This window comes from Papio anubis, chromosome 14 (genome assembly GCF_008728515.1).
Source record: "Papio anubis isolate 15944 chromosome 14, Panubis1.0, whole genome shotgun sequence".
In the NCBI taxonomy this organism is placed as follows: domain Eukaryota; kingdom Metazoa; phylum Chordata; class Mammalia; order Primates; family Cercopithecidae; genus Papio; species Papio anubis.
In genome coordinates, this window is record NC_044989.1 from 1,834,055 (window position 1) to 1,846,483 (window position 12,429).

At 44.8% G+C, this 12,429-nt stretch overlaps 1 protein-coding gene across 15 annotated transcripts in view; it reads right to left on the reverse strand.

The window, feature by feature from the left end:
• The window catches only part of MYT1L (myelin transcription factor 1 like), a 226,461-nt gene that overhangs the window by 141,137 nt on the left and 72,895 nt on the right, over positions 1-12,429 (reverse strand). For all 15 annotated transcript variants that reach the window (XM_009183612.4, XM_017947247.3, XM_009183618.4 and 12 more), the window contains one exon: positions 8,811-9,166. In XM_009183612.4, coding sequence (XP_009181876.1) covers positions 8,811-9,166 — 356 coding nt within the window. The remainder of the gene's footprint in view (positions 1-8,810; positions 9,167-12,429) is intronic.

Consider the following 12,429-nt stretch of genomic DNA (forward strand, 5'->3'; position numbering starts at 1 on the left):
TGAAGAGGTGGGAAAGTGAGCTGTGCCAGGGAGGGTGTTCTGGGGGAGGAGAGAGAGGGTGCCAAGGCCCAGGGTTGTGTGCCCGAAGCTCCAGGAGCAGTGGAGCCACGTGCTGGCAGAGTGTGCTGGAGGGGCAGGTGGAGGGAGGACTGTGAGGTCGGGGTTGGGATACACCAACATGGCATCAAGACACCACCCTGAATGCCTTCTGCTGAAGCCAGGGAAGCCCGGACCAACCACAAGCACAGTCTAAAGGAGAACAAAAGCATCAGCAGGCGGAAGCCACGCCAGCCGTGTCAGTGTGCCGGGGACACTCCCTGGAGACCCACAGAGGACCTCTGAGCGACACGCTCTTCACGCCTCACACTGCTCTCATCATCTTGTGGATGAAGGGATGGATCTGAGGAGGAGTTCAAGGTCATGTGGCTACGACATACACCTAGGAATCCAAATCATGTTGGTCCGATGGAGAAGGCAGCTTCCACAAGCCCCCGATGGGCTGACAGGGCCCTTTCGCAGAGAACCCAGGTGAGAGTTCAGAGAGCCGCGGAAAGTACCCCCGGGTTCCCAGGTGATAGACAAGACCTGGTCCCTGGGCATCCCTGTTTCCACTCGGAGGAAGTTCAGCCAGCACAGATTCCAGCCCCAAAGTGGAAGAAAGACCACGTAGGCTGAAGAAAACATAACTTGGGCCAGAAAAAAATGCTGAGGGGTGAGGATGCCTTGGCTTTAAGTTGTTAATGTTGCTTCACTTTGAACAGTGAACAAAACTTATTTTCTGAATTCTTCCGAAGAATGACATGTATTTTCTATAAACTGCCCACCAGCAGGGCAGCACGCATGTGGGACCGTGCTTTCATGTTCTTGCGTGCTACAGTGATTTCAATGTTGTCCTTTCTATGAGCTAAAAGGTGAATGCATGAAGTCTCATTTATTTATAAAACTTTGAGGGTCTTTTTATTTGATGACATTTTAGGTATCTGGCTTACATAAATTAAGAGATTAAATAATAAGATAGTCTATTTTTCTACCCAGAGAATGAGCTGTTTGGAGTCAACAGTTACTCAGATAGAGATAGACTGAAACATTCAAACCAATTACACCACTGGCTCTGTCTCTGTCTGTCTCATTCTCTCTCTCTCACTGTCTCTCTCCCTCCCTCCCTCTCTCATGCGCGCACACACACACACGCACACACAGGCACACGCGCGCACACACACGCACGCGCACACATGCGTGCACACACGCACGCAGCCACAGGCGCACACACACACACACGCACACACGCACGCACACACACACGCACACACACACGCACACACACAGGCACAGTCAGACTTTCTGGATCAGCTGGACGACAGTGACGACTCCTTGTCCCCACAGTGATTGCTTTTATTGTCACTGCTGGGAACCCAGGGAGTAGAGATAAGGCTGTGAAAATTCTGGTTCTTCTGTTTTCCAGAATGGGTCTGAGACACAGGTGGCTGCTCACATAAATGCACTCGATTGGGAGGAACTTGAGAGGCCCTCAGGGCCCCTTTTCTTTGTCTCTGGTATTCCATATTTCATCTGTGTCAGAGAGAAGACTGATCTGTTTCTGCAGAGCTTGCAGAGACAGCACGACCACTTTTCTTAACAATCTGAAGTTTAGTGAGCCTCAATATTCAGAAATGTATGTTCTTATTTTCAAATCAAACCCTTAAAGTCTCCACCTCAGTTTATGACTTCTAATTCTGCCCCCTGTAAAGAACCATGCTTTGTATTTTTTACATACATGCCTCTTCCATACTGTATTATGTATTTCTTCTGGGAAATGGTGACTCTGTTTAGTTTTGTGTCCACAAGCAACCCAGTGCCCTTCTGGGTACAGAGGAAAAAATACACACCGTGTTTTGAAATGAGCTGTCATGATATTCAGAATCTTTTAAACTCTTGCAGCCTTAATATACATGATATACTTGCTGCATGTGGGGAGGGGGTCATGGACGTTAGGTTCAGGGTTACAGAAGAGGGTGAATAAATGCGTGGGAGAGTAATATCATGCTGAAGTTGTCCTTAATCACAACTGTGATGTTATGGTTCTGAACTGCTTCACATCTCTCCAGTGTTTTCATATTCTGCAACCTCTTTAAGCTTCAAAACAAGACAGCAAAGTGAATGAAGGGCACATACTATTATCCTAATCTTAAGTGAAACTGAGGTCCAGTGAGGCTAGGTGACTTGCTTAGGACATGTGGTACAGCCAGAGCTGATTCCTCAACTCCATCTACCCGTGGATAAACTAGAACTTGCAGTGAAACCTAAATTCACAAGGCATAGCAGATAAACTGTTATTTTCTTAGTGTGGACCTTATAAGCACATTGAACAGAAACATATTCGACCTCACTGTCTTACATTTTCTGTTTTAAAAGGAATTTCCCCAGGACTTTATGCATCCACCTGCATCTTTTTGTTTTGTTTTGTTTTTTGAGATGGAGTTTCGCTCTTGTCGCCCAGGCTGGAGTGCAATGATGCGATCTCAGCTCACTGAAACCTCTGCCTCCCGGGTTCAAGCAATTCTTCCGCCTCAGCCTCCCGAGTAGCTGGGACTACAGGCGTGTGCCACCACAACTGGCTAATTTTTGTATTTTCAGTAGAGACGGGGTTTTGTCCTGTTAGCCAAGCTGGTCTCAAACTCCTGACCTCAGGTGATCTGTCCCCCTTGGCCTCCCAAAGTGCTGGGATTACAGGCATGAGCCACCATGCCTGGCCTCTACCTGCATCGGAAATGGCATGATATTCGCAGCCAGATTTCTGCTTTGTATCAAAGTACCTGAAGGTTTTTGAAATGTAGGATAAAACTATATTTCTATAATTTTGCACAGTTTGCATGAAGAGAGTTTAGGTTTTTTAAAATCATATATTGACAGCTAAAAATGTCTAATTCTATGATTACTCATTCCCAAGACGTGGTGCCATGTACTTCAACGTAGCTGCTTATACCATGTCCTAAAAAAACGCCTCTGGGGATGCAGGGAAAGGTTTTTAAGATGATAACAAATCATCACATTCTTTCTCCCAACTGTGTTCACAGTCTTCCTCTGGTTGAAGCCTCACACACTAAACATATGATCTTTGTTTCTATGTTGGTCTCAGAACTCACTGCCTTTTCTGCTGACTGCAGTGAAAACCGGTTGGCTAATTCTGCTTTTCACAGTCTGTCTGCGTTTCAACTTGCTTTCCTCATCAGGGATATTTCCCTGAGAAAGACAGGAGAGGATAATTGGCTAATCAGTATGGAGAACGGCATCCTGCAGGGAAGCTGGGGAGTTCAGAGGCCACACACCCTCACTCCCTCACCCCTCCACGCTGTCCTCCTATGGAAACTCAAGCCTACGGAAATTGTCTTCCGCTTATTATCAGGATGCTCTAGCAACTTGGGGCCTAGCACCTCATCCTGTTTGAAAGAAAACACACCCTGGGAACTTTACCATGAAAAAAGAAATGTTTCTGTGAGAATGAATTTATACAGCATGAATTCTGTCTTGAATTCCCTTTAAAAAAAGGAGGTGGAGAGTGGAAACGCCCCGTCAGAAAATTGTCCCATGCACAGGACCGATTTACGATGAGGACAGAGCCTGGTATTAGAATGGAACAGGCACGGATTACTGGCCATGCTGATTCCACGGCTGGCCAAAGAGTCACGGCACACTCCTCCAACAAAAGCAGCCCCTGCCTCCTTCCTGTTCGACTCCCCCGACCCCTACACCGACCCTGCCTCAGGGCGGCCTCCATGCCCTGCCCAGAGCAGCTGCAGCCATCAGATGGCACGTCGAGAAGGCCCTAACGTCTGTGGCCATCAGATCACACATTGAAAAGGCCTTAACATAACCAAACAGATTTCCTCTCAAGCAGCCCCTCCTCCTCAGACACCAGCAGCCCAGGACGCCATGGCACACCTTTGGGTCACTGATCTAGAGAACATGATACAGGAAGCCAGGAAGACTGTAGAAAAGGAAGACATCTGCATTTCACCCGATTTAACCTGCATGTCACCTGATTTAACCTCGTGATCAAGTGGCAAGGCAGCCCTGAGATTCAGTAAAGAGTCGTGAAGAAAGAACCTCATATATTCTCCAAGGTATTCCAGAAAGAACGCATTTAAAGCAACATCTATGTGCTACAGGCAGCTGCACACACGGAAGCTTTCTTTAGTCTAGAAAGCACATTTCTAGGCTCTTCCTCATGAAATGTGATTCCTGTCTATGGGAAGATGCAATGTCTGCTATAAAGAATATACGTATGTGTGTGTATACATTGATTTAGAGATATTTTAGTGGACTGGATTATGAATATAAACCATACCTTGCTAGGTATTATGTATCTATTTACGATATATTTCTCAAATCACAGGAATCCAAAAAATATCATAACATAAAAAGATCTGATAATAGAAAAATCTATGACCATTGAACAATAACTTTCTTAACTTTAGCATAACAAGGGGATTTTTAATTAGTGTGAACTTAGTCTGTAATGATGTATTCTGAAAACAAAATTCTTCACGCAAAAGACCAGCCTATGTTAGGTCGACTGTATAATAAATATAACTTTGCTTAACTAAATATGAACTTAATCTGAAATGAGTTTCTCAGGTATTATCCCCTGTTGTTCAAATAAGCAGAAGGTGATCAGGAGAACATGAGTTCCATTACAAGGAAAACCATGCAAAGTGTTTGATTATCTATCCACCACCTACAGAAAATAATATCATCTTAATTAGCCTCAGTTTCTAATTTGTATGATGAGAGAAAAAGAGCTTCTGCCCTATACGTCTTCTGCAATCAATGTGAAGACCAAACTCAGTAATGTGATTAAATATGCCTGTTGGAAACTGACATTATTGGTACTATTTTGATTCACGTAAACAATAATGCTGGAGGATCCTTGAAATTAAAATAAATACTTAACCTTAAATTATAAATAATAGTCCTTCTATAACCTGTGGGTTCTTATTGTAATAATCTGGGAGTTTGTATACGTTTGTTTTATCTAAAACAAAACCTCTTAGTAAAGTCCACATTTCAGTTTATTATAGAAGTGAAAATGCTCGACTGGATGAACAAATAATGGCATCCAGCCGGGATAAGTCGCCTGAGACCTTCTCTCTACTCGTGAGGCTGAGGCCAGCATGAACTTGTCCCAGCAGCTCCATCACGATGCCCTGGTTTCTGCAGTCAGATGGGCACCTGTGCCACTCACACTAGGCTCCGTGCTCTGACCACGTGGCTTCCTTTTAACCTCAGGTCATTGTCTGTGCTGCTATGTGTTAGAAAAGGGGCACAATCAACTTCAGGGGAATCTGTTGCTGGCCCAGGGACATAGCAGTCACTGTGAGTGTCACCCAAGGAACACGAAAGGCCAGCCTCAGGATGCTGACTCAGAGCTCCAGCACTGAGACACAGAACGGGACCCCCCAGCTTTTGGGGAATGCATGGTTTCTGCCAAGCCTCTGGAAGGGACAAAAGGACATCTCTGGTAGGCACCATGTGGAATCTCCTGTACTTACGCTGCACATCTCACATTAAAAATGCTGCTGTCATGGCAGACATTTATATTTGTTGATAGAGATTTTGGCACTACATTTAACAGTAAGGTAAAATATAACGTGCTCAACAGCGAGAATATTCAAACAGGAGATGGGCTGATGTACGCCTTTCAAAGCCTCCTTTCAATACATTAAACTAGGAGTTTGATCACGTAAAATGACTGCTCTGACAACAGAGTTATCCTGTTCCTTTGATATAGAAGCTGCTTGGAGATTTCTGACCCTGACGGGGTATAAGAGACCAGAAGATATTCCATCCAGCTGGAGAACCTGCAGGTGACGTTGGCTAAATGTGGTGTTGAAACACCCAGGTGGGGCTCCCCCAGTGGAGACATCTTTCTCCGAGAGAAAGGCTTCGTGAGTGTGTCTCCAGGAATCAGGCCTCTCAGGTGATTAATTCTTGGGAGAAATGCATTTGTTTGCCTTAGAAATCAAACAAGCCTTCGGTGTCCCTCCAGAGAAGCTGTGGCAATGGAAACCTGGTGGAAGGTCCCCACAGGGCATGCAAATGCTGTTGGTCCTAAGTGGCTGCCTGGGACCTGGGATTCTCATGAGAGGTTCTCTGAAAGGGAGTGGAGTATCACGCTCTACTGCCAGGATGCTCAGTAAACTGGGTGCACCTGTCTCACACCACTAGCAGGTAGGTTATCTTACAACATCTCACTGTGGCTGCACCCTTCCTGAGTAGTTCATTTGATTCCTTTAAAGGTCATGTCATAGGTGATAATAGAAGTTATTTCCTTGGGAGCCAACCGCTGAACATGAATTCTGAAACCAGACACCCCACAATGGACTATGAATTCTTTCATGGTCCTGCTACCTCTTCACAGCTGTTTGCTTTCGGCACCTCCTGTCTTCCGTGCTCTGGACTCAGCACCTGAGACATGGTCACCACGCCAGGTCTGGCCACAGAGTTAGAAATCCTAGGTCCTGAGGCACAATCAGCCATTGTTCCTTTGCGGTGCTGTCACACATCCACTGGGTGCCCATTTACTCACATTATTCTGGCAAAAATGTCTTTAATTCTAGTTTGCTTTCTGGCTTTTAAAAACAATTACGTCCTAAGTGTTCAAGTCAGAATAAACAAACCCTACGCAGTCACATTCTCAAACTGTTTCAATAAGGCTTCTGACTACCTTTCAAAGTATATCACTTTGTACTTTTAAAGAAATATTTAAATTTGACCATAAACTAAAACTGAATTTTTAATTCTAGAAAATGGAGAGCAAAACCTGGTTAAGGTCCCTGGTGTAAACGATACCTATTTACAGATTTCCTATCTTAATCGTCACACCAAACACGAATGTCTCCTGCTTTCCAAACGGCATGAGAACGTGAAACGGCCACACTGTAACCATCTTTCTGGTAAGCCCTGGTCAAGTTACAGATCATTAATCAGCCTCCACGATTAATGAGGTCCCTCAAAACCACACTCACTTAATACAGTGTTCAGAAATAATTTGCCAGGTTGATCTACTTTTCAAATATTTTACTATACAAATCTATCATTTTAATTCTTACCATCTCATTAATGACACTGGTGCCTCGTGTCCCCAGTAGATTTAATAGCAATGACGGTAAGTCTGTTGATATGTGTTCTGATAGGCTTCTCCACCCAGCATTCTACCATAGACAGACAAAAAATCTTGGGAGACTAATTTTAATTTACGTAATGCATGTGTGTGTGCATATGCATCTATGTGTATATATACATATCTAATATGTGTGTGTGCATATGCATCTATGTGTATATATACATATCTAATATGTGTGTGTGCATATGCATCTATGTGTATATATATCTATGTGTGTGTACATATGCATCTATGTGTACATACACATATCTATCTTCTATATGTCTATCTGTGCCTGTGTATTTATGTACATGTGAGTGATGGATTCTTTGCATTAGAATCTTAAGCCACTGTCACAATCTAGGATTATTTCCTAAAATTCAGGTTTCCTAGTACAAACTCCTCTGACTTCTGAAGGAAGAGTGGTAATTTAAGCCTGCCCATGAGATTAGCAACAAGCAACTCACATCTCCCTGATGTATGGAGGGGACCTGATGTACAGAGGGACCTGATGTATGGAGGGACCTGATGTATGGAGGGACCTGATGTATGGAGGGGACCTGATGTACGGAGGGGACCTGATGTACGGAGGGACCTGATGTATGGAGGGACCTGATGTATGGAGGAACCTGATGTATGGAGGGGACCTGATATATGGACCCACTGGCTCAAACAACCTTTGTGTCCAGAAATTAGTTCTCCTGGAAATCAGACTCTTGAAGAACTTTTGTGCCCAAGGGAGAAGGGCAAGAAAGAAAATTCCCTTCACTTTCAACATGTTTGGGCATTTCTATGAGGAAAACCCTAAGCCAATAAAGATGATAGCTAGGCTTTGCAAAAAAACGAACAAGCAATCAACAAACAAACCACAAAACTCCCACCTCTTTCCTCAGAAGCAATGACTTCTATGAAAGCGTTAGTTTTGAAGTTGTATTGTGCGTCAGATAGTGACAGAACACTGGATATGAAAACCACGTCACCGTAAATGCACTGCCGGGAACATCCCCAACACCTAGCACGGCGGCCTTCTCCCCCACATCTCAGGGCACCGGAAACCCCAGACCAGAAACACAGCTCTCACATGTGGAAGCAGATGACGGGCTGATTGATTATCGTATAGCAATAGTACTTCCTTTCATCCCAACTACGTGACCATCACTAAAGCAAAGCTTTGGCAATCTACAGACAAAACTCACTTTGCTGGTTGATGTACCAGTCGTTAGGCAGGAGTTCCAACTCCCCTAAGGAGGTACCTGGGCTAAGCCGTTCCAACAACACTGTTTTGCCCAATCATTGTATCTCATGGATAGAGCATTCAAGAAAATGTAAAATTAAAGACCAGGTCTGCTAACTTAACGTCCTTGATACATTTTGTTAAGATAATCAGAAAGGTACACCATAAATATCTCATCAAATTACTGACAACCAACCTGAATAAAAATTAGACTGACATACAATCTGAAGTGTCACAGAGAATCTGAAGAATTCTTCAATAGAAGTGTTCAGTTCACCTAAGAGGTTAATTTTCTCAGTATTGACCGAGCAGAATGATTTCTTTATATGCCAATCAGTCATAGTAACAGCCGGCAATTCACCTTGAACAGTGGACCCAAATCACGACTTATTTTGCTAATATTTTAAAGATTACCATTTTCTTCTTCCTCCTCTTCCTCCTCCTCCTCCTCCTCCTCTTCCTCTTCTTCATCCTCCACATCTTCTCCATCCTCGTCATCGTCCTCATCCTCCTCCTCGATCTCCTCCTCCTCCTCCCGGTCCCCCTCCTCATCCTCCTCGTCCTCATCCCCTGGCTCCTCATTGTCCTCGGAGTACTCCTCCCCCTCATCCTCCTCCTTCTCGTCCATGTCCTCAGTCCCATCACTGTCATCACACTCGTCCACTGAGGAGCTGTCTGCTTTCACAGCAAATGGCTTTCGTTTAGGAGCAGGTTCCTGGGGCTGTTTATCTTGTGTTTTTCTTTTTTTCGCCAAGGGACAACCATATACACTAAAAAAAAAAAAAAAAAAAAAAAAAAAAAAAAAAGAGAGAAGGCAGGGGAGAGAGAGAGAGAAAAAAAAGACCCGTGTTACTGTCTTTTAAAATCAGACCAATGGGAGCCTTGATCAAGGTACTTAAAGGCTTATCATGAATGTCATCCACACAAACACCAGAGAGACATAAACACACACGTCCCCCGAAGTGTGCTGGAATCTGTTAATGAAGTGATGGTGTGAATAAATACAGCTCATATTTGTCTCGTTACCATTCACATTTAGTCCGAGTCTCCTAGTTCCTCATTCCTACAATTCCAGAGATCCTACGAAAATTCATGAGGTTGGTTTGCATAACGTACATAACATGCAATTGACAATACAAATTTAATTTATGAAACATTTTACCAAATATATACTATGTATAATACACATGTGAAGCAAGATTTATTTTAATCCCATTATATTTACATACATATTTATGTAAAATATAAAAATGTCTATGTCGTGAAAGAGCTTTGGATATATTTGGATTTGTATATTTTATGGATTAAATTATATCTTTAGACTTGATAACCTCCTGAAACAAGATGAGCCATAGGGCTTGTCAATGTTATTATGAAAGCAACTGCATCATTCAAAGTTGTGCAGAACTTCCTCAGTCTTAGATGTTATTAGTCCCACGCCAGCATTCCAGAAAACAACTTCAGTGTTAGCGGTAATCACCACTAAATCATGCTGAGATTGGCCCAGGCTTGGACAAGACCCTTCCTTACAGCAGAAGCTCACAGTCTTTCCTTGAGAAAGAATGATTTTCTTTTTTTTTTAATTATTATTATTATACTTTAAGTTCGAGGGTACATGTGCACAACATGCAGGTTTGTTACATATGTATACATGTGCTATGCTGGTGTGCTGTACCCATTAACTCATCATTTACATTAGGTATATCTCCTAATGCTATCCCTCCCCCTTCCCCCACCCCACGACAGGCCCTGGTGTGTGATGTTCCCCACCCTGTGTCCAAGTGTTCTCACTGAGAAAGAATGATTTTCAAAGCCACATTACAAATTCACTTTTGTTCTAGAAATAATATATATACTACAAAAAAAAAATAGGTGTGATAGGGAAGGCATAGAGGCAAACTACCACAGGCAAACACTCCATTTATGCAGAATGAGATGTGTGGCCTCTCTCACTGGCCTGTGGTTCTGCAGGGTGAGATGTGTGGCCTCTCTCACTGGCCCTCGGTTCTGCAGGGCTAGGATAAAGTGCCTTCTCCCACTGGGCCCACAAAGCCCTGCAGGAGAAGATGTGTGTATTCTCTCTAATGGCCCTGTCTTGAGGGGTGGAGGATGGGGGCCTCTCACTAGCCTGGTGGTCTCAGGAGGGTGAGATGGTGGCCCTCCCCACCTGGCCCGGCAAAGTGGCGTGTACTTCTCCTCACTGGTCCACTGTTCTGCAGGGTGAGATGTGTGGCCTCTCCATGGGTCCGTGGGTTCCAGTAGGGTGAGGATGTGTGGCCTCTCCCGCCGGGCCCTGGCTCCTGTGAGGGTGGCTGTGTGGCCTCTCGCTGGCCCACTGTCTCTGCAGGGTGAGATGTGTGGCCCTCCTCACTGGATCCACCGGTGTTCCGCAGGTGAGATGTGTGGCCCTCCTCACTGGTTCACTGTTCTGCAGGGTGAGATGTGTGGCCTCTCTCACTGGCCCACGGTTCTGCAGGGTGAGATGTGTGGCCTCTCTCACTGGTCCACTGTTCTGCAGGGTGAGATGTGTGGCCTCTCTCACTGGTTCACTGTTCTGCAGGGTGAGATGTGTGGCCTCTCTCACTGGCCCGTGGTTCTGCAGGGGTGAGACATGTAAAATTTCCCTGGCAGGGTGGTTCTGCAGGGGGGTCCTGCACACCCTGACTAGCTTGGCTTTGAATCTGGGATCGTGAATCATCATTCAGTCATGACCCCAACCAGTATTTACTATTTGGGCGACTCCTCTATGTTGGGTCCTGGGCTATGCTGGAGTTTAGAGATGAGTGGCACAGATCCTCACACGAAGGCTTTATGCTCTAACAAGGGACTTAGACAAGTCAGAAATACCATTTTAGAACCACTCCCTTCTGGGTACACTGCGCGCCAAACACCCGGCATGTCAGAGACACTCCACAGGCATTTGCGGAATGAGTGGATGAACCGTGAGAAATCCCATGATGAAAATGTGCAGAGGGTTCTACGTCCTGTACACAGAGGGCAGGCATGCACGGGTGCTGGCAGGGCTGTCAGGAAGAGGTGAGGCTGCTGATGAGCTTTCACAGACACATAAAGGATGTCTGGGAGGGAAAGAAAGCATTTCAATACATCCCAATGAAAACAATCTGCAAAAGACATGAACATACGTAAGAACACCACAGGCTCACAAAACTGAAACACACACAAACCCCGAAGGCTGGGGCACAGAGTGTGTGGAGCGGGGCTGGGCCGGGGGTAGAGGTTAGAGTGGAGAGTCAGGTGGGGTCAGATCAACCTCATGGATGAATGATGGGACTCTGGATTCTGACCCACGAAACAGGGAGTGATTCGAGTTCTTTTAAGCATTCCATAATGCAATGAAAATGCATGTTGGATAGGTAATGGCAGGGTGCAAAGCGGAGGACAGAGGAGAGGAGGTGCAGGCTAGAGATGCGGGGAGCAGAAGACAGCCAGTGCCGTGTTCAGACGGGGACTGAGATGAGAAGGTGAGCTGAGGAGGGTGCCTAGATCATCAGACAGACGAGAGAGGCCAGGAGGACCAAGGGCCACGAGGGAGCTTCTTGGTGCAGTCAGAGCCTGGGTAAGAAGGTGCTGGGAGAGAGTGTGGGGGTAGGACACGGTGTGTACGGACCAGGAGGAGCTTGCGTTGCCCACGGCAGGTCTTGTTGACTGACTGACTTTGGACAGATGTTCAACCTTACACATGAATATCATCTGCTGTAAAGTCACACAAATGCTAATCTCACATGGCTGCATTAAGGATGAAATGAAGAAAAAAAAAATACATACATATATGTAAAGAAGTTAGTAGTGTACCTGGCACCTACTAGGTACTCAATGAATGATAGGAACTGCTGTGTAATAGTGGTAATAATAAGAAACTTTTGCTATTTTTTTTATTTTTATTCAGGTATCCAATTATCCAACAAATATGTCACCCCTGAAAGTTTTGGAAACTAATGATTGTCCTGTTTGTTTCTTCTATCAATACTTCTAAAACAGTTTAGACCAATTACACTAGTGAAAGTGAAGATAA